Below are 19,961 nucleotides of genomic sequence, written 5' to 3' on the forward strand. Positions count from 1 at the left end.
CATTATTTAGCGTTTGATTGTGCTTACCTCAATATATATAAATATATATATAGAAATACTGGCAAGCTTAGCCAACCACGTGATATATGTGACCAGACACAGACTTGGTCTTATTGAGCCATCTTCAAGAAATATTTGTATACACAAGCACAATAGGCATTGAGCCACTATTGATTCAGATGCTTGGGTCGCCAAACATATCTTTGCCAAATGAACTCTGACATAGTATTTACTGTGTTTTCACACCCACACCGTCCTGTCCTCTAAAACCAGCAGTTATCCCCCTTAACCTCCCTTCTCTTCACATCCCGTCTCTCCACCTCTCTTCACCTCCATTCTCTCCACCTCCATTCTCTCCACCTCCATTCTCTCCACCTCCCTTCTCTCCACCTCCCTTCTCTCCACCTCCCTTCTCTCCACCTTCCTTCACCTCCCTTCTCTTGAACAACAATAGACCTCTTTTAGTTCCACTGAATAACATGAGAAACACCATAGATTATGAATGTATTTGTCTGCTGCTGTGAGGCCTGACAGGACAAAGGGTTTGAGAACCAGACTCACCACTCGATCCACTGGAAGGAAGCTGGTGTCCAGAGAGACGACCCGGAACTGGACTAAAGAGAGCATGAGGAATTATTAAACGGTAACTCAATATCGATCAAATAATGTAAGTACATTTTGAGCCGCTTCATTCTTGATATTCAGAATAAACAAGTGAAAATTCACAATAGCTGCAACTTTCCGGCATTAGGCCACTTCCGTTGCCATACCCCCTTTTAGCCAATTAATTACACCGCGTTATGAACATTTACTCTAAATTAATTACAAAAAATAAAAATACATTTTTTTTAAATACGTTTTTTTTTAATCTCATTCATTCCATAAGAACGTAGAATACACATTTAAAGACTTTTTTTTTTATATGGTCCATTTGCATGTTGGTATCCGATTCTAGGGACATCTATGGATCTCAGGGAATGTATTCCCAGTGTCAGAAATACTGTGTCTGTTACTAGGCTTGAGTAAATTGTAATGAACCAAATGAGAATATCAATAAAAAAAAATTATCTTTGACTGAATAACACTATGCTCAAATTGACCAGACCTGAAAAATCTAAGCAAATTAATAGATGGAAGATGATTAAACAGAAGGTTTTATAGATACAGTACTGAATTCTGCCAACCGGACACATGCAATGTGAAATATGATTATAGAATATAGAATATCAGGCATAAAATGGTTATGCGATTAAAATGCGATTAATTAGATTAATTAATTACAAATCCTGTAATAAATTAGATTACTTTTTTTAATCGCCTGACAGCACTAATAATTATATATATATTTTTCGACTCAGACATGAAAATCGAATGTGGAGACTGGCACGACTATAGTTACCAGTAAGAGAGGCTGAGACCATATGACATTTGGAAGAATCGATAAATCGGGACAAAATTATCGATAAATATCGATATTTTTCTTAGTATTTTATATATTTCTTTATTTTTTTGAATTTGTATTATTATTATTTAAACAACAAATGTATGTTTATTTTGCAGCAATTCTTTGTGGTTGCAGCCACATTTAGTGTTACAGATTTCCCCATTCAAAACTACCACAGTGATCCTTCTCGTTTTCTAGTCGGTGGTCTCTGGATGTGATGGAGGAGTGCACTGCATGTTGAATGCACAGTGCAGAGTTGCAATCAGGGTTTCCGTTAGAATTTTTTTTTGCAGGTCTGAGTGTCCGGTAGATTTCAATCTACCGGACAAATGGGATAAATTCCGGTCAGAGTTTATTGAGCTTAAAAACAATTGATAGACCTATATAAAGAATGACATCATCAAGGCATTTATAATATTTTAACTTAAAACTAGGCTACTTTTGCGTATCAGTCATTAATATATTCCAAATAAAATAAGTCCCTCGAGACTTCGTGCTGCTGCTGCCGACTTGAGGTGTCGGTGGGCAGTCTGCCCGACCTTAATAAACAGCAGTCTGTTATAATCACATTTTTATGAGCTAACTAATTCCGTTATATTGGACATTTGTATTAATTATATCAAGCGAAGAACTGAGAAATTTGGCACCGCTGTGTCAGCGCGAGCTGGCTGCTGATATATTTACGTGAAGCATGGAGCACTTGGAGCAGGCAGAGCAGAGCAGTGGTGTCAGCAGCGCCCCAACCCAACAGCTGAATTGCCAATGGCTGAATTGGAGTACTGCACCCTGCCAAGCCATGCTTCACGTAAATATATCAGCAGCCAGCTCGCGCTGACAGCAGGATGTCATTATTAGACCGGCTGCTTGGTGAGATTGTTTCGTTCATCGCATAGGCTATATAATTTTAGCCTATTTTAATACAATTCAAATAATCTAATTGTGTTTAGAGGGAATTATTTTCACCGGACATTATGACCGGAGAGATTAAATATGTCGGACTTCAACAGATTTTGCCAGTCAAATACCGGTAATTACCGGCTAACGGAAACGCTGGTTGCAATTCAACTGAATGTACATGAAATGGGGATGTTTTAACTAAAACATGCCAAAAGACCTATATTTTAGTATAGTATAAAGTATTTAAATTATCATTTCTTTTTTTACACATGCAAAAAAATCTATAAGTGATGCCACTAAATCGATAAGTGGTCTCAGCCTTAGTTACCAGTCTGTCCAGGCTTGTAGACAGGCTTGTCTGTCTGAACAATGTTGATGGAGGAGGCAGGGTTGATGAGGATCTTCGTAGTCTTGCTCATCGAGTCCCTCTCCCCTTCCACGGTGACATTAATGGTGGCCACAGTAGCGGAGGTCACGTTGGGGACCTGAGATGGGAGCCGTTTGCAGGATGTTTGTCAGTGATGACCTGAGAGGTATCATCTGATCCTACCGTTTCTTTAATAAAGAATCAATCACCTTAAAAAGGAACACGGCAACATTTTGGGAAATTAGCTTACCCCCGCACGTTAGCCTAGTTTAGCACAATGAATGGAAGCGAACACGGCCCGTTAGCCTAGGCATTGTCCAACTAACACCTCTCCCGGAGGTTTACCGGCCATGTTCGCTTCCATTCATTGTGCCAAGCTAGGCTAACGTGCAGCTTTCTACTGAACGCTTCTCGTCTCTCTCTGGAGAAGACGGTAAACTAATTTCCCAAAATGTTGGCGTGTTCTTTTAACATGATAAGGTACTAACAGGAGCATTCAAGGGTACTACGACTATGCTTGCACCTCATGGTACCAAAGCACCTCAAAGGCACTAAAAACAAGATTACAAACATCACAAAACAAACTGGTCAGACTACTGCTTGACCTTACTCCTAGAACCCACCTCACCCCTGCCCACTTTGACAACCTAGGATGGCTTAGAGTAGACGACAGCAACAGTATGTATATATTTACTGTTAGGAGCTGTTTAGCAGTACTGTATTTGCATATCGTGTATGTCACAAATGTAACAGTACTGTATACCTGTATGTCATAAATGTTACGATTAGATTCGATTTGATTATTATATCTGTATGTTGTGTATGTCATAAATGTCATTATGAATTGAAAATGGGGGACCCTGGTGTAAACAAGACGAAAGTATTTCTCTGGTCTGCATCCCCTTAACAATTGTGTGTATTGAGCCGTACTGTACTGTACCAATTCTGCAATCTGTTAATTAAAGTTTCCAATCAATCAATCAATCCTTACTGTGCCACGTATGATGCTGGAAGATCATTCTGTCTACAGCCAGTTACACGAGCACATCAACATATATGTCTTTCTGATTATAAAACATGGTAACAGTAACTCTGCTGTATCCGGGAAACAAACAACCCATAGGAGGTTATTGACGGCAACCAAACATACTTGTGGTTTGTGGCATGTTTTCACTTGCTAATGGACTGCGATTACATAACAGAATCATTTCCAAATCTGTGAGGGGGGTTTGTGTGTGAGAGAGAGAGAGTGGGAGAGAGAGAGAGGGAGAGATAGTGGGAGAGAGAGAGCGAGTGGGGGAGAGAGAGAGAGGAGGGAGAGAAAGAGGGGGGGGAGAGAGCGAGTGGGGGAGAGAGAGAGGGGAGGGAGAGAGAGTAGGGAGAGAGAGGGGGGGGGGGGGAGAGTGAGAGGGAGAATGAGAGAGTAGAGAGAGTAGAGAGAGAGAGAGAGAGAGAGGGAGAGTAGGGGGGCTTGGGGTACTTCTCAGTGGAATGCAGGTACATAGCTTGCCTCTAGCAAAAAGAAGCCTTTGTTTGTTTGCAGATTGAGATCAGTGGGTCTGAGGAAGGTGGAGCGTGTGCCTGTGGATTGAGTTGAACTACACTGGAGCACTATGTTGTATATAGCACAGTTTAGTATAGTATTGCAATTTAGCATAACAGGATAAAAGCATAGCATTACAGTATAGGCTAGTAGGAGTAGGAGTATAGTAATATAGTATTATAGCAGCTTAACATAGAAGAATCTAAATATTGTATAATACTAGTATACCAATTAAATAGTGTAATATAAATAGTATGATTTAGTATAATACAATTTTAATAATACAATTATATAGTATATAGAAGTATAATATAGAATAATACATTATATAATAGAACAGTGTACTATAAATATATAGATAAGTGTGTGTGTGTGTGTGTGTGTGTGTGTGTGTGTGTGTGTGTGTGTGTATAAATGAATGAACCTCAGTAAATACAGTATGCAATTTAACTGATAGATACACCATTTTTTTAATGTTAAATTAATTGTGTTGATGTTTTCATTTCTGCAAAATAAGTATGTACATTTTGTTTGGTTTGATAAACATTGCGCTATGAACAGTCCATCAGTGTACAGTATGTGTGTAGGCGGGGCAGGTACAATAAGAATTGTCTTCTTCCTGTTCCTTTCGGCCATGGCATTTAGTGGATCATATTAAGTGAACTAAATATAATCACTTCCTTAAATATAAGGAACTAAATATGTTCCTTTTCGAACATGTAAATTGAGTTATGTTCTTTTTTTTAATTTCATTGCTAGAGACCAATGATTTGTTTTTGTTTTACATCGTTTGTATTGTATATGTTCGACATAAAGATTTCAAACCAAATAAAATCAAACTATTATGTACTGAAGACACTGTTGGACTGTAACAATTCCACGTACGAATAAATAAAGATGATGATGATGATGATGATGATGTGGCCACGGAGAGGATCGAGTTCAGCTACACTGGAGCACTATGTGGCCACGGAGCGGATCGAGTTCAGCTACACTGGAGCACTATGTGGCCACGGAGCGGATCGAGTTCAGCTACACTGGAGCACTATGTGGCCACGGAGCGGATCGAGTTCAGCTACACTGGAGCACTATGTGGCCACGGAGCGGATCGAGTTCAGCTACACTGGAGCACTATGTGGCCACGGAGCGGATCGAGTTCAGCTACACTGGAGCACTATGTGGCCACGGAGCGGATCGAGTTCAGCTACACTGGAGCACTATGTGTCCATGGAGCGGATTGGGGGTTTGCAGTTCAATTCAAATCAATATGGAACGAGGATCGACGGTTGCGTAACAGTGGCAGTGCATGGGGGTGTGGTGGGAGTGCATGGGGGTGTGGTGGGAGTGCATGGGGGTGTGGTGGGAGTGTATGGGGGTGGGGGTGACAGTGCATGGGGGTGTGGTGGGAGTGCATGGGGGTGTGGTGGGAGTGTATGGGGGTGGGGGTGACAGTGCATGGGGGTGTGGTGGGAGTGCATGGGGGTGGGTGTGGCAGTGCATGGGGGTGTGGTGGGAGTGTATGGGGGTGTGGTGGGAGTGTATGGGGGTGGGCGTGGCAGTGCATGGGGGTGTGGTGGGAGTGTATGGGGGTGTTTTATCTGGCTAAATAAAGGTTAAAGAAAAAAGTGTGGTGAGAGTGTATATTACGACCATCGTAATATTAAACAATACGTTAACAACATGTGGTGGTAGCATACTAAACCTGCACCCGTCATGTTGGTCCAGTGCAAGCTAATACTACAGGCTCTGCTTTACTTCTACTATCACGCCCTCTTCCACTAAATAACCTTCTTATGCCCCTTTTCCACTGCATGGTACCTACTCTACTCTACATTTTCCATTACCAAAGTACCTGGTACCAGGTACTTTTTGGGTACTTTTTTTGTCCCTGCTCTGTCGAGGTTCCAAGCGCGTGCCAAGCTAGTAGAACTGGTACCAGAAAAGTCACCTGAAACACTGCAGACCACTGATTGGTCAGAAGAGAGAACTATATATGTATAAAATAAAATAAAAATAGAAACAAAATAAAAATGTAAACACCCGTGAATATCAAGTCCCTTCTTCATCCCTGTACCTTGTGAACATAATTTCCTTATACATCAGTTTGAATTGTCTCATGTTTGGACATTGCTTTAGCACCACATTAAGACTGTTCCACAGTTTCACTCCACATATTGAGATGCAGTGTTTTCTCATGGTAGTGCGTACGTTTAGCACCTTTAAATTGTGATCTCCCCTCAGATTATAACCCCCCTCCCTATCAAAGAACAATTCTTGAATGTTTCTTGGAAGTGCATGACTTTTTGCTTTATACATTAATTGTGCCGTTTTAAATTCCACAAGATCATTTAACTTCAATGTCTTTGACTCCAGAAACAATATGTTAGTGTGATCACGATAACCTGCAATGTGAACTATCCTTATGGCCCTTTTTTGGAGTATAAAAAGTGGTTGTAGTGTAGACTTATAATTGTTTCCCCAGACTTCAGCACAGTAATTTAAATATGGTAAAACTAGTGAACAGTAGAGAATGTAGAGTGATTTTCTATCCAGGATGTGCTTTACTTTACTCATGACTGAAATGCTTCGTGAGAGTTTAGATTGGACATGTTTTATGTGAGGTTTCCAACAGATTTTATGGTCTATTATTACACCTAGGAATTTATTTTCATAAACTCTTTCAATAATCACATCATTTATTTTAACTTGTACCTGAGTATCCAATCTACAGTTTCCAAACAACATAATTTTAGTTTTGCTCAAGTTCAATGATAATTTATTTCTATCAAACCATTCCTTCAATTTCTTCATTTCAGATGTGATGACCTCTAAAAGCTGCTGGACATTCTCACCAGAAAAAAAAAGATTAGTGTCATCCGCAAATAAAATACATTTAAATATATTGGATACTTTACATATCTCGTTAATGTACAAGATGAACAGTTTTGGACCCAACACTGACCCCTGGGGGACACCACAAGCAATGTCCAAACATTCAGATTTATAATCTCTCATTGTCACAAATTGTTGTCTTTTATTTAGATAGCTTCTTACCCAGTCCAATACTACCCCCCTGATCCCATATCTCTCCAATTTCCTGATTAATATATCATGATTAATAGTATCAAATGCTTTTTTTAGGTCAATGAATACTCCAGCTACATGTTTTTTTTGATCTATGGAATTTGTGATTTTTTCAATGAGTTCTATTAACGCTAGTGATGTTGACCGGTGTGTTCTGAATCCATACTGGCTATCGGTGAGTAAATTATGTTTATCAATGAATTTATCTAATCTGTTGTTGAAGAGTTTTTCTAATATTTTTGAAAACTGAGGAAGTAGAGAAACAGGCCTATAATTTGTGAAGTGGTGTTTATCTCCAGTCTTGAACAGAGGTATGACTTTTGCTATTTTCATTTTATTCGGAAATCGACCAGTTTTGAATGATAAATTGCAGATGTGCGTGAGTGGTTTTGAAATCCCAATAATGACATTTTTTACTATTTTCATATCTATTTCATTACCGTCTGTAGATGTCTTGTTTTTACATTTATTAGTAGTTTCTATAATTTCATTTTCATCTACCGCTTCCAGAAACATTGAACTAGGATTTCTTTCAATGTAATTGTCTTTTATGTCTTCAGGAGTCACTGGATCTGGGATTTTTCCCGCTAATTCTGGTCCAATATTTACAAAAAATTTATAAAAGTTGTTAACCACATCATCCATATTGCTAATAGTTTGATCCTTTTCCATAAAATACTGAGGATAGTTTATTTGTCTTGATCCATTCCTGATAATACCATTTAATATCTTCCAAACACCTTTAATATTATATTTGTTGTTATCTAATATTCTACTATAATGATCCTTCTTACATCTTCTCATAATATTAGTCAACTTGTTTTTATATTTCTTATATTTATTTTCTGCCTCTTTAGTTCTATGTTTTATAAATTCTCTATATAGTGTATTTTTCTTTTTACATGCATTCTGTAATCCCCTTGTGATCCATGGGCTGTCTGAGTGTTTATGTTTACTGCTATATTCTTTTATTGGACAATGTTTGTGATATAGTAAGTTAAATATAGATAAGAATGTTTCATATGCTTTATCAGTGTCATCCTCTTTATATACTATCTCCCAATTTTGTAGTAGCAAATCATTTTTGAAAGCGTTCATTGATTCTTCAGTCCTTACTCGTTTAAATTGTAGTTTATTGTCCTGCTTGTTTTCTGTGTAGTTGTTGTCATAAACTGTAAAAACTGGTAAATGGTCGCTGATGTCATTTATTAGTAATCCACTCACTGTATTGTTTTCTATAATGTTCGTAAATATATTGTCTATCAGAGTGGCACAATGGGATGTGATTCGGCTGGGTCTTGTGATTTTTGGATAAAGGCTCAAACTATACAATGTGTTGATGAATTCCTCAGTCATTTTATGTTTGTTTGGATTTAAAAGATCAATGTTAAAATCCCCACAGATGAAAATAGCCTTTTGATTATTGTTTATATACATTTCTTCCATCCAGTCCTTGAAAACTTCAATATTCGAACCTGGTGCTCTATATATACAGCTCACAATTATATTTTTCTTTTTTTCTACACATATTTCTATTGTTATACATTCTAATAAATTATCAATCACATTTGTCATTTTTTCTACAATCTTATAATTCAAGTTATTATCCACATACACAGCCACTCCTCCTCCACTGTTATTTTTTCTGTTCATATAGTTGAGTTCATATCCGACCATTTCAAAATCCATTCCCTTTTCCTCGTTCATCCAAGTTTCTGAAATGGCAATTATGTTAAATGGTTGTGTAAACTGGTTTAAGTATTCCTTAATGCTGTTAAAGTTTGCGTACAGACTTCTTGAATTAATGTCTCGCATAGGATTTCACTATGTTTGCAGCAGGCACAAGTGCAATAAACAAAGGATACAGTCACTGTGTATTCTGCCTCATTTATTGATTAAACAAAACCGACATCAACACAATTTGCCACCGAGCGGAGAGTTTAGTCTCGCAAAAAGATCGCTGACTTGTTAAGGCTTAAGAGACTGGTAACGTTACAGCTTTGTTGTTAGCCTAATGCTAACGTTAACGTTAGCATAGACAGCCTAGCTAACGTTAACGCTTGTAGAATAGACACAATGAGAGGTAACGTTAGCGTTAGCAGAATAGACACAACGAGAGTCTCGTTAATGTTGTTATTGATTGATTGATTGAAAACTGTGTTTTACTCTGGCTTGCCCCTAGCTCACGGACATAGCTATACTGGAGCTCTCACAGAGCTATGGAGCTCTCAGCTGTACACCAGCAGCCCCGCCTCCCCACACGGAGACAAACTGAGTACTTTATTTTAGTACCTGCAGTGGAAAAGGAACGAAGTACCAGGTACCTAAAGCGAGTAGAGTAGGGTAGAGTCGAGTAGGTACCATGCAATGGAAAAGGGGCATTATTGTCTTCTACTATCATGATCTCTTCCACTAAATAACCTTCTTATCATCTTCTACTATCATGCTCTCTTCCACTAAATAACCTTCTTACTGTCTTCTACTATCATGCACTGTTCCACTAAATAACCTTCTTACTGTCTTCTACTATCATGCTCTCTTCCACTAAATAACCTTCTTACTGTCTTCTACTATCATGCTCTCTTCCACTAAATAACCTTCTTACTGTCTTCTACTATCATGCACTCTTCCACTAAATAACCTTCTTATTGTCTTCTACTATCCTGCTCTCTTCCACTAAATAACCTTCTTACTGTCTTCTACTATCATGCACTCTTCCACTAAATAACCTTCTTACTGTCTTCTACTATCATGATCTCTTCCACTAAATAACCTTCTTATTGTCTTCTACCATCATGCACTCTTCCACTAAATAACCTTCTTATTGTCTTCTACTATCATGCACTCTTCCACTAAATAACCTTCTTATTGTCTTCTACCATCATGCTCTCTTCCACTAAATAACCTTCTTACTGTCTTCTACTATCCTGCTCTCTTCCACTAAATAACCTTCTTACTGTCTTCTACTATCCTGCTCTCTTCCACTAAATAACCTTCTTATCGTCTTCTACTATCATGCACTCTTCCACTAAATAACCTTCTTACCGTCTTCTACTATCCTGCTCTCTTCCACTAAATAACCTTCTTATTGTCTTCTACCATCATGCACGCTTCCACTAAATAACCTTCTTACTGTCTTCTACTATCATGCACTCTTCCACTAAATAACCTTCTTACTGTCTTCTACTATCCTGCACTCTTCCACTAAATAACCTTCTTACTGTCTTCTACTATCATGCACTCTTCCACTAAATAACCTTCTTACTGTCTTCTACTATCATGCACTCTTCCACTAAATAACCTTCTTACTGTCTTCTACTATCATGCACTCTTCCACTAAATAACCTTCTTATTGTCTTCTACTATCATGCTCTCTTCCACTAAATAACCTTCTTACCGTCTTCTACTATCATGCTCTCTTCCACTAAATAACCTTCTTACCGTCTTCTACTATCCTGCTCTCTTCCACTAAATAACCTTCTTACTGTCTTCTACCATCATGCTCTCTTCCACTAAATAACCTTCTTACCGTCTTCTACTATAATGCACTCTTCCACTAAATAACCTTCTTACCGTCTTCTACTATCATGCACTCTTCCACTAAATAACCTTCTTACCGTCTTCTACTATCATGCACTCTTCTACTAAATAATCGTCCTTGTCTATATTACTACCTACATACAGTACTATACTAATATGTCTCTACTACGCTGCACTCAACACTGCAGCACCCAAGTTTCAACACTGTTTGATGAACATTGTTACTCAGCTGTAAGAGTTGTACCCTTCCTGCTAACTTGTCGTACAGAACTTGTAAGTCACTTTGGATAAAAACGTTCACTTAATAAATGTAAAAATGTAAATATAAGTGAAGTGGTTTTGGTTCCGCGCTGCTCCTCTCTATCCAACACACCGTTACACTCCACTTCACCAAGACACAGCAATGCGAGAGAGAGATCTTTTAAATCACACCTGGAAGGAGACGCAGTGGTAGAAGTCCCCGGTGATTCCGTATTGCAGTACGGTGGTGGTGCCGGAGTCCGTGCTGAGCATCACGGTCAGAGAGACGGACTCTGTGGGGCTGTGGACCTGAGCACACAGGGTCTCGGAGCTGCCAGCCACCGCCTGGGAGCTCACCGTCACGGCATACACACTGCAGGAGAGAGAGGAGACGATGAGGCACGGCAGAGAGGCATGGCAGAGAGGCAGAGCAGAGAGGCAGAGCAGAGAGGCAGAGCAGAGAGGCAGAGAGGCAGAGCAGAGAGGCAGAGAGGCAGAGCAGAGAGGCAGAGCAGAGAGGCAGAGCAGAGAGGCAGAGCAGTGAGGCAGAGCAGAGAGGCAGAGCAGAGAGGCAGAGAGGCAGAGCAGAGAGGCAGAGAGGCAGAGCAGAGAGGCAGAGCAGAGAGGCAGAGCAGAGAGGCAGAGAGGCAGAGCAGAGAGGCAGAGAGGCAGAGCAGAGAGGCAGAGCAGAGAGGCAGAGAGGCAGAGCAGAGAGGCAGAGAGGCAGAGCAGAGAGGCAGAGCAGAGAGGCAGAGCAGAGAGGCAGAGCAGAGAGGCAGAGAGGCAGAGAGGCAGAGCAGAGAGGCAGAGCAGAGAGGCAGAGCAGAGAGGCAGAGCAGAGAGGCAGAGAGGCAGAGCAGAGAGGCAGAGCAGAGAGGCAGAGCAGAGAGGCAGAGCAGAGAGGCAGAGAGGCAGAGCAGAGAGGCAGTGAGGCAGAGAGTATAAACAGGAGGAGGAGACAGTGAGGCAGAGAGAATATAAACAGGAGGAGGGGACAGTGAGGCAGAGTATAAACAGGAGGAGGAGACAGTGAGGCAGAGTATAAACAGGAGGAGGAGACAGTGAGGCAGAGAGAATATAAACAGGAGGAGGGGACAGTGAGGCAGAGATAATATAAACAGGAGGAGGGGACAGTGAGGCAGAGAGTATAAACAGGAGGAGGGGACAGTGAGGCAGAGAGAATATAAACAGGAGGAGGAGACAGTGAGGCATAGAGTATAAACAGAAGGAGGGGACAGTGAGGCAGAGCAGAGTATAAACAGGAGGAGGAGACAGTGAGGCAGAGAGTATAAACAGGAGGAGACAGTGAGGCAGAGAGAATATAAACAGGAGGAGGAGACAGTGAGGCAGAGCAACAAATAACAAGGGAGTAGAAGAACCCAGACCCTAGTAGGGTGAATAAAGTGCAGAGTCATGGCATCTCATGTCCTCCTGTGATATTGATCGTGACCACTTGCACAATACGCGTTACTTATTCTGCCGCACACACAGTGTGGAGACGGGCAGACTAAAACTGTGTGCACTATTAACCCCAATTGAATAACCTTTAGCTTGCATTGATAACACAGAGGTCATAGGTCACCGTGGTGATGGCCAAGAGGATTACGATCCTCTCAAATGGATCCGTTATTAGCTCTATTCCATTTTCAATCTTTCAAAATGTTGTTTTTCCTTACCTTCGCCTGGGGTATGTCTGGGAGTGTTGCATTTATTTATTTTACATTTTATTTTGGATCTCATGGTGTTTTTTGTCATGGTCATTAGCTTACAGTAGTGGTTGTCAACGTAGGGTCCAGGGCCCTCATGTATCAACCTGACTTACGCACAGATATGTGCTTAAGCCATGCGTACGACTTTGTGCGTATATTTAAGCACAGGTCGGACCATGCTTAGCTGACGCCCTGTGGTAGAATATGGGGACTGCAGACGGACGGCATAGATCAGTTGCATGAATTAGTTTCAACGCGGAAATAAGCTTGACTGACGTGTTCTGTATGACCCCCGTAATTCATTATAGTTCATTGTGAAATAGCGATATTAGTGTAATTATTGTCAAACCCTAAATAGCATGTGGAATAGGTCTTTCTCTACGAATGAATGCAGGTTTATATATATAGCGTTATCGGGTGCACTGACTGCGCTCGCAGGAGATAGCATCAGATAGGGATGAATGAATGAATGAGGGGCAGTCTAATTGCAGAGAGAACATAATATTAACTAGAGTCCACTGCCCGAGACACCTCCTTCATTTGTACCGCAATTTGGAACCCAAATTGGAGCTATAAGCTTAAAAGCTTTTCCGTGCTTATTTGAGAAGGTCCAGCTGCAGAGCCGGAGAGACAGACAGCAGAGAGACAGACAGACAGACAGATAGACACTGTTCCACAGTGTGTGTGTGTGACCACTAGTCTCCTAGTAGAGACCCCCCCCCCCCCCCCCCCTCTGGACCACCTCCCAGTAGAGACCCCACTTTTGTTTATTTCATAAAGATTTTCCCGACATAATGCTACCTGCCCCGACCAGATCCGTGACTCTGTTTGCGATACAGATGAATTATCTACTCAGAATAGTATTATAAAGTGGCTATCTTTTATGCTGTAGATCACTGCTGGTATGTGCGTGCAGAACCTTTATTTCAGCGGGGACTGTAGTATTTATTTGACGTTACTGTACAATATATGTGTATTAAAAGACGGAGCTGTCTTTTATTGTATTATAATTATTAATATTAAAAATAAATTAAGAAAGGCATTCTTATTCCAGCATGCATTAATGACACTAACGGGCAACGGCAAAACAGTGGTTAATGGTCTTTATTAGTGTTTGCGGCAGCGTTTCCGTTAGCCGGTAATTACCGGTATTTGACCGGCAAAATCTGTTGAAGTCCGACATATTTAATCTCTCCGGTCATAATGTCCGGTGAAAATAATTCCCTCTAAACACAATTAGATTATTTGAATTGTATTAAAATAGGCTAAAATTAAATAGCCTATGCGATGAACGAAACAATCATTACATTTGTCGTTGCTTCACCAAGCAGCCGGTCTAATAATGACATCTGGCTGTTGTCAGCGCGAGCTGGCTGCTGATATATTTACGTGAAGCATGGCTTGGCAGGGTGCAGTACTCCAATTCAGCCATTGGCAATTCAGCTGTTGGGTGGGGGCGCTGTTGAGCGGTTTCCAGACCGGACCTAAAAACACCACTCTGCCTGCTCCATGCTTCACGTAAATATATCAGCAGCCAGCTCGCGCTGACAACAGCCAGATGTCATTATTAGACCGGCTGCTTGGTGAAGCAACGACAAATGTAATGATTGTTTCGTTCATTTAATTTTAGCCTATTTTAATACAATTCAAATAATCAAATTGTGCTTAGAGGGACTTATTTTCACCGGACATTATGAGCAGCACCAAGTCGTTGGGAGGTGGAGATATACATCACGGCGCAAACCCACGATAATGTTGCCGTCTCTCTCTGCCAAATTTCTCAGTTCTTCGCTTGATATAATTAATACAAATGTCCAATATAACGGAATTCGTTAGCTCATAAAAATGTGATTATAACAGACTGCCGTTTATTAAGGTCGGGCAGACTGCCCACCGACACCTCAAGTCGGCAGCAGCACGAAGTCTCGAGGGACTTATTTTATTTGGAATATATTCATGACTATATACGCAAAAGTAGCCTAGTTTTAAGTTAAAATATTATAAATGCCTTGATGATGTCATTCTTTATATAGGCCTATCAATTGTTTTTAAGCTCAATAAACTCTGACCGGAATTTATCCCATTTGTCCGGTAGATTGAAATCTACCGGACACTCAGACCTGCAAAAGAAAATTCTAACGGAAACCCTGGTTTGCGGTGTCCAGGCAGCAATGGTCTTTTAGGAAGTTAATAGATATAATATCCAACAGTGTACAACACCCTCGGCTTAGTCCACTTTTCCACATTTCATGGGGGTGGTCCATTACCGTATATGGTTAATCGGGGCGGTTCTGGTATGCAAATACGTGAAAGTGTGCACGAGCCACGGCGTAGGACCAAGGTGATATTTATCATGACAGGTGTGCGTAGGACCTGTGTACGCACGTGTGATGAATCCCGTTTCTTTTGTGCGTGCACACATTCTAAGATCTGTGCTTAAGTATGGAAATAGAACATTTTCTACGTCACGTTGATGAATGAGGGCCCAGGGACCCCCAAGGGTCCTTGTGGGGATTCCAGGGGGTTCACATGAATATGGGGGAATTTAGCCGTTTTATTCACTAGAGGTCAGAGGTCAGGTGAACATATCATCTCCACTGGTCTCTCAGCTGTAAATACAATTCTGGACTTAATCATATCTTATATATGCTATATAAAAAACTGCAGGTAGCATATAATGATGCATTTAGGATCCTCGCTCCCAAGACGGACTAGTGCAAGCCATTTGTCTGTGACTACAAATGTCCCCACCTTCCATGCTCTGCTGAGGAACCTGGTGGTTAAAATGTATGTGTAGTTTATTAGAGTCAAACAACAAGATACTAGGTGCCATGAGTGATGTAAAACAAAGTGATACAAGGGACTCCTCTGATTTGTGGAAACATTGGAACCGATGCCTTTATGTACTTTAATGTATTTTAATCTATGTTGTTGGCCTTGTTTCTTTGAATTAATGACTTTATTTGACAATATAAAAATAACATGTGACAGAAAGCACAGTCAGGAGATACTGCCAAGGATGAACACAAAAAAGCTCAGAGCTTATTTCCATTGTGGTCCTTGTGTGGGGGGGGGGGGGGGGGGGAGTGTGATGCTTAGACATGCTTCATACAGACATGACATCACAACACATACCATTTATATACATAACAGACTCATAAACATGCAAGGCACCCTTTTTGCTGAGTGTCTAGGTTAATTATAGTCCCTTTTGACCCATGTCTTCAGGCTGGACTTGAATCTAACACCATTGACTACGAATTTCAGGTCACTGGGCAGACTGTTCCAAAAGACAGCTGCTGAATACAAAAATGACTCCTTCCCCATACAACTCCTGAATCTGACTGGCACAAAGTCAGTTGAGCTACGCCTGGTTGGGTATACATGTGTCCCTGATTCGGTTGAAGTAGTTGTTGAAGTACACTGACACTACCCCGTGCATGATTTTGTGAACTAGGCACATCCCTATTTGGTTGACTCCGTCTTCCTCCTTTAGCCATCTCATGTTCTCAAAGTGTGATGGGTCAAGGTGGGTTCAGGCAGGTAGCCTTAGTATTACCCTGATTAGCTTGTTTTGTGATGTCTGTAGTTTTATTGTCTGACTTTTGGGGGCACTGTTGTACCAGGAGCCACTCGCATACTTAGTCATAGTGACACTGTATGAGTGCTCCAGCAAGAATTTCATCGCCGACTGATCTAAAAAATTTGAGATTCTGGCTAGGTATCTATACCAGTTATTGATCTTTGTAAGTGCTTGTTGAGCCATGCTTTCGCCTGATAAGCTGTTTTCCAGGACGCAACCAAGATATTTCACAGATGTTTTGTCTGCTTGTTATTGTATTCTTGTTGTTGTTTTGCATATATGTGTAATATGGACCTTGAGTCTGAAATAAAGTCTTCATCATCATCATCATTATCTAACGACAATAAATCTTATCAGACAGAGGTCCCAGAGACAACATCTTATACATGGGGAATCCACGACTTAGTTGAACCAGGTACGGGGAATAGGGCCCTGGTCTACACACTGCCCCTGCAGAGTGGTTTAGTTTGAGAGGGTGCACGTTCTGAGCCTCACAACAAGGCCCCGTCAGTGAGAACTAAAGAACATGTTTAATATGAGTTTTAGGTGTATGTGGTCGAGAATATTGTTTTGACAAAAACAATTGCTCATCATGTATTGTCATGTGACCTCGCGAAACTACAGGATACAATTATTAGATGGCTTAGCAAACTGATGATGATGACGATAGTCAAAATGATAACACATTCGAGATAAATCAATATGAAAACAATCTCACACACACACACACACTTTGTCCTCCGAATATTGCGTAATCGTGGGGGGGGGGGGGGCAGCCTAACCACCGGACCAGTCAGGCTCATTAATAGTGGCTGTAGCACAACGCTATGTTTACCCCAATTCACTGACGCAGAGAGGGCCGAGCAAACGTTAAATTGGAAAATAAACGGTGCATTTATCACATTTATATAATCCCGACATGCAGCGCTACACACACCTGGACAAAAGTTCGCTGATGCTAGTCAATGGCTATGTAGTTCGGCGTATAGCCTGCCTACGCACTCACACAGACAGAAGACTTCGAAAAGTTTCCAGAAATGCACACTTTTAATGGATGATAAAATGCCCAATGTACTTACGTTTCATTGAGTTTGGCCGATGTCGCAGTTTGCAAAAGGACTGACGCGACTACTATCAACACTATTATTACAGCAGGTGCTGCCATCTCTGCAGAAACACGGTCCGCGGTGCGACGTGACGGCAGCAGCGGGAGCGAGAGACCGGAGCCTGGAGCGCACTTTGAGAAAGACGCACTTTAGAGAGAGACGCGCTTTGAGAGAGAGACGCGCTTCCACAGAAAAAGCCTGTAGCGCGCTTTGAGAGACGCGCACTTCCACCGTCAGGACTCAGGAGACGTGAAGAGCAGAAAAGTAGCTCAGACGCGCGTTTATACTCAACTCTACTCGAGTCACCTCACCCCCCCCCCCAAAAAAACCTTTCCCAAAAAATCACTCCCAGCCCACAGACACCTCCCTCTGCAAGCTATTTTGAGAAAGTCCACAGAGTGGTGTGTTTGTGGCGAGAGGACAGCACCGGCCCACATTCAGCACTGTGGCCTGGACAATATAACTGCCTGAGTTTGGGTTTGGGGCTTGCAGGCTTTGGTCCGAGTGTCTACTATATATCTATATATATATATATATATATATATATATATATATATATATATAGGAACACATTTTGATAGAGGTAGGTTGTGGTGTATCTTGGGGAAACAGGTATTTTTAAGATAAACGTGAGAATTTACCACAGGATATATCAACAAAGCCTCTCCTTGAGATCCACAGTTTGTATACCGTACATTTCTGATGGGTACTGGACGGATATTATTAAAAGCAATAGCGTGCAGTTGTATGCAAACCTAATGCAGGACTATATGCTTGGCAAACACATTCACATTCAAAGCTTGGCTTTAGAGACCTCCTCAAATACTTAGTCAACTACAGAGACCAAGATTTATGTTTCAATTAGACATACCGCTATGAAAATGTTGGCTGATCAATAGCTGATATTACATTTTTTATCGCTGATAATAACCGATATTTGTGACCGAGATGATAAATCCTACTGTCGCTACTGTAATCCAATTATGTACATAAAGTGTACATAAAGACACTGTAAAATGTAAAATAAGCTGTCTCTGTTCCCCCCCCCCCCCCCCCCCCCCGGTCCTATTGGACCGGCCATTGGACTTTCAGCACCACTCATGAACAATACACTGCTGCATTTGTGCCTGTCTATGTTTATTACTCTGGTTTACTCTTCAAAACAGGTTTAACTCTTTATTTCAAGAGAACAAGAGTAATTAATATAGACAGAGAGAGTTGGGTCAGCACTTGATACTACGGGCAGGACCGCTTGGACAAGTGCTGACCCAACTCTCTCTGTCTATATTAATTACTCTTGTTCTCTTGAAATAAAGAGTTAACCCTGTTTTGAAGAGTAAACAATTCTCCGTCTCATTTCCTCGACAACTGGAACTCTCACTTACCTGTCATTCGTAACACTGCTGTACACATGCAAGTACCTAAATAAGTACCATGTGGCAAAAGAAAACACACAAACACCTGTGCAGCTGGACCGGGACGGTTTTAGCCAGCTATACTAGGATGGTTAAATACTACCTGCAGACGTGGGGTGCACTAAATATTTTGGGGGGTGTTTCACCTATGTTGCAGTAAGGCTGAGGCAAATGGGTTGATTTGGGAGAGGGCAGTTCAGGTGTGGCAGGAGAGGTGGGAGGGGGGGGGGGGTCAGACCCGGCCACATGGGCGGACATTGGGGGGCCTGGCCCGCCCACTGAGTCAGCTGTGCCCACCCTGGGGGAAAAAAACAGCCCTAGTGGGCACTGATGTCAACAACACTACTGAAGCTAGCACGGCACTCTGTGAGAATTCGTTTTCTACCCTCAAGAACATCTTTACAGAACATCGCCTTAGTATGCTTCATCGACGCAAGGCCAATTTAATTCAGTTGGCATTTGAGAAGGACTTAACAAAAAAGTTCATGAATGAGTGGAGGGGCAGTGTTTTAAGAAGATTTCACTCTGTCCCCAAACGCCGCTTGCCGCTCTACTAATGATGGTGAGTAGCCTGTGGAGGAATTTTGTTTGCTTTTTAATGCACCTTATTTTTGTCAGTTCAGTTCAGTTTGTCAGTGAATTCAGAAGTGTTGAATAAATGGAGACTTTTCAAATATATAGAATAGAATAGAATAGAATAGAAATGTATTATCCTGAGGGAAATTTGACACTCCAAATCACTCAACATTAAACATTTAGACAGAACAAGTCACGAATAAGAATAACAAAACAAATGGCCTAAGAATAGAATAAAATGAAATAGAATAAAAATAGAATAAAAGATACAGTAAAAATATACTGAAGTCTACAGTAGGTGTAATATTGCACAGTGCTGTTTAAAAAGTAAGAGTCCAGGAACATGGTAACTGTCACTCTGTGCTCAGTGATGCAGTGAGGCACAGTGATGCATTGTATAGTCTGATGGCTGTCGGAATGAAGGACTTCCTGTGCCTATAACAATACATGCTCCTCC

The 19,961-nt window shown here is 41.2% G+C and overlaps 1 protein-coding gene across 4 annotated transcripts in view; it reads right to left on the bottom strand.

The window, feature by feature from the left end:
- LOC311227799 (alpha-2-macroglobulin-like protein 1) overlaps positions 1-17,780 on the bottom strand; it is a 115,547-nt gene extending 97,767 nt beyond the window's left edge. For all 4 annotated transcript variants that reach the window (XM_084313621.1, XM_084313620.1, XM_084313619.1 and 1 more), the window contains exons 1-4: positions 17,487-17,780; positions 11,308-11,488; positions 2,670-2,826; positions 562-614 (exon numbers count right to left, since the gene is read on the bottom strand). In XM_084313621.1, coding sequence (XP_084169747.1) covers positions 562-614; positions 2,670-2,826; positions 11,308-11,488; positions 17,487-17,572 — 477 coding nt within the window. In that variant the 5' untranslated portion in view covers positions 17,573-17,780. The remainder of the gene's footprint in view (positions 1-561; positions 615-2,669; positions 2,827-11,307; positions 11,489-17,486) is intronic.
- Positions 17,781-19,961: the final 2,181 nt, after the last annotated feature.

Source organism: Notolepis coatsorum (genome assembly GCF_963971535.1).
Source record: "Notolepis coatsorum genome assembly, chromosome: 4".
NCBI classification, from domain to species: domain Eukaryota; kingdom Metazoa; phylum Chordata; class Actinopteri; order Aulopiformes; family Paralepididae; genus Notolepis; species Notolepis coatsorum.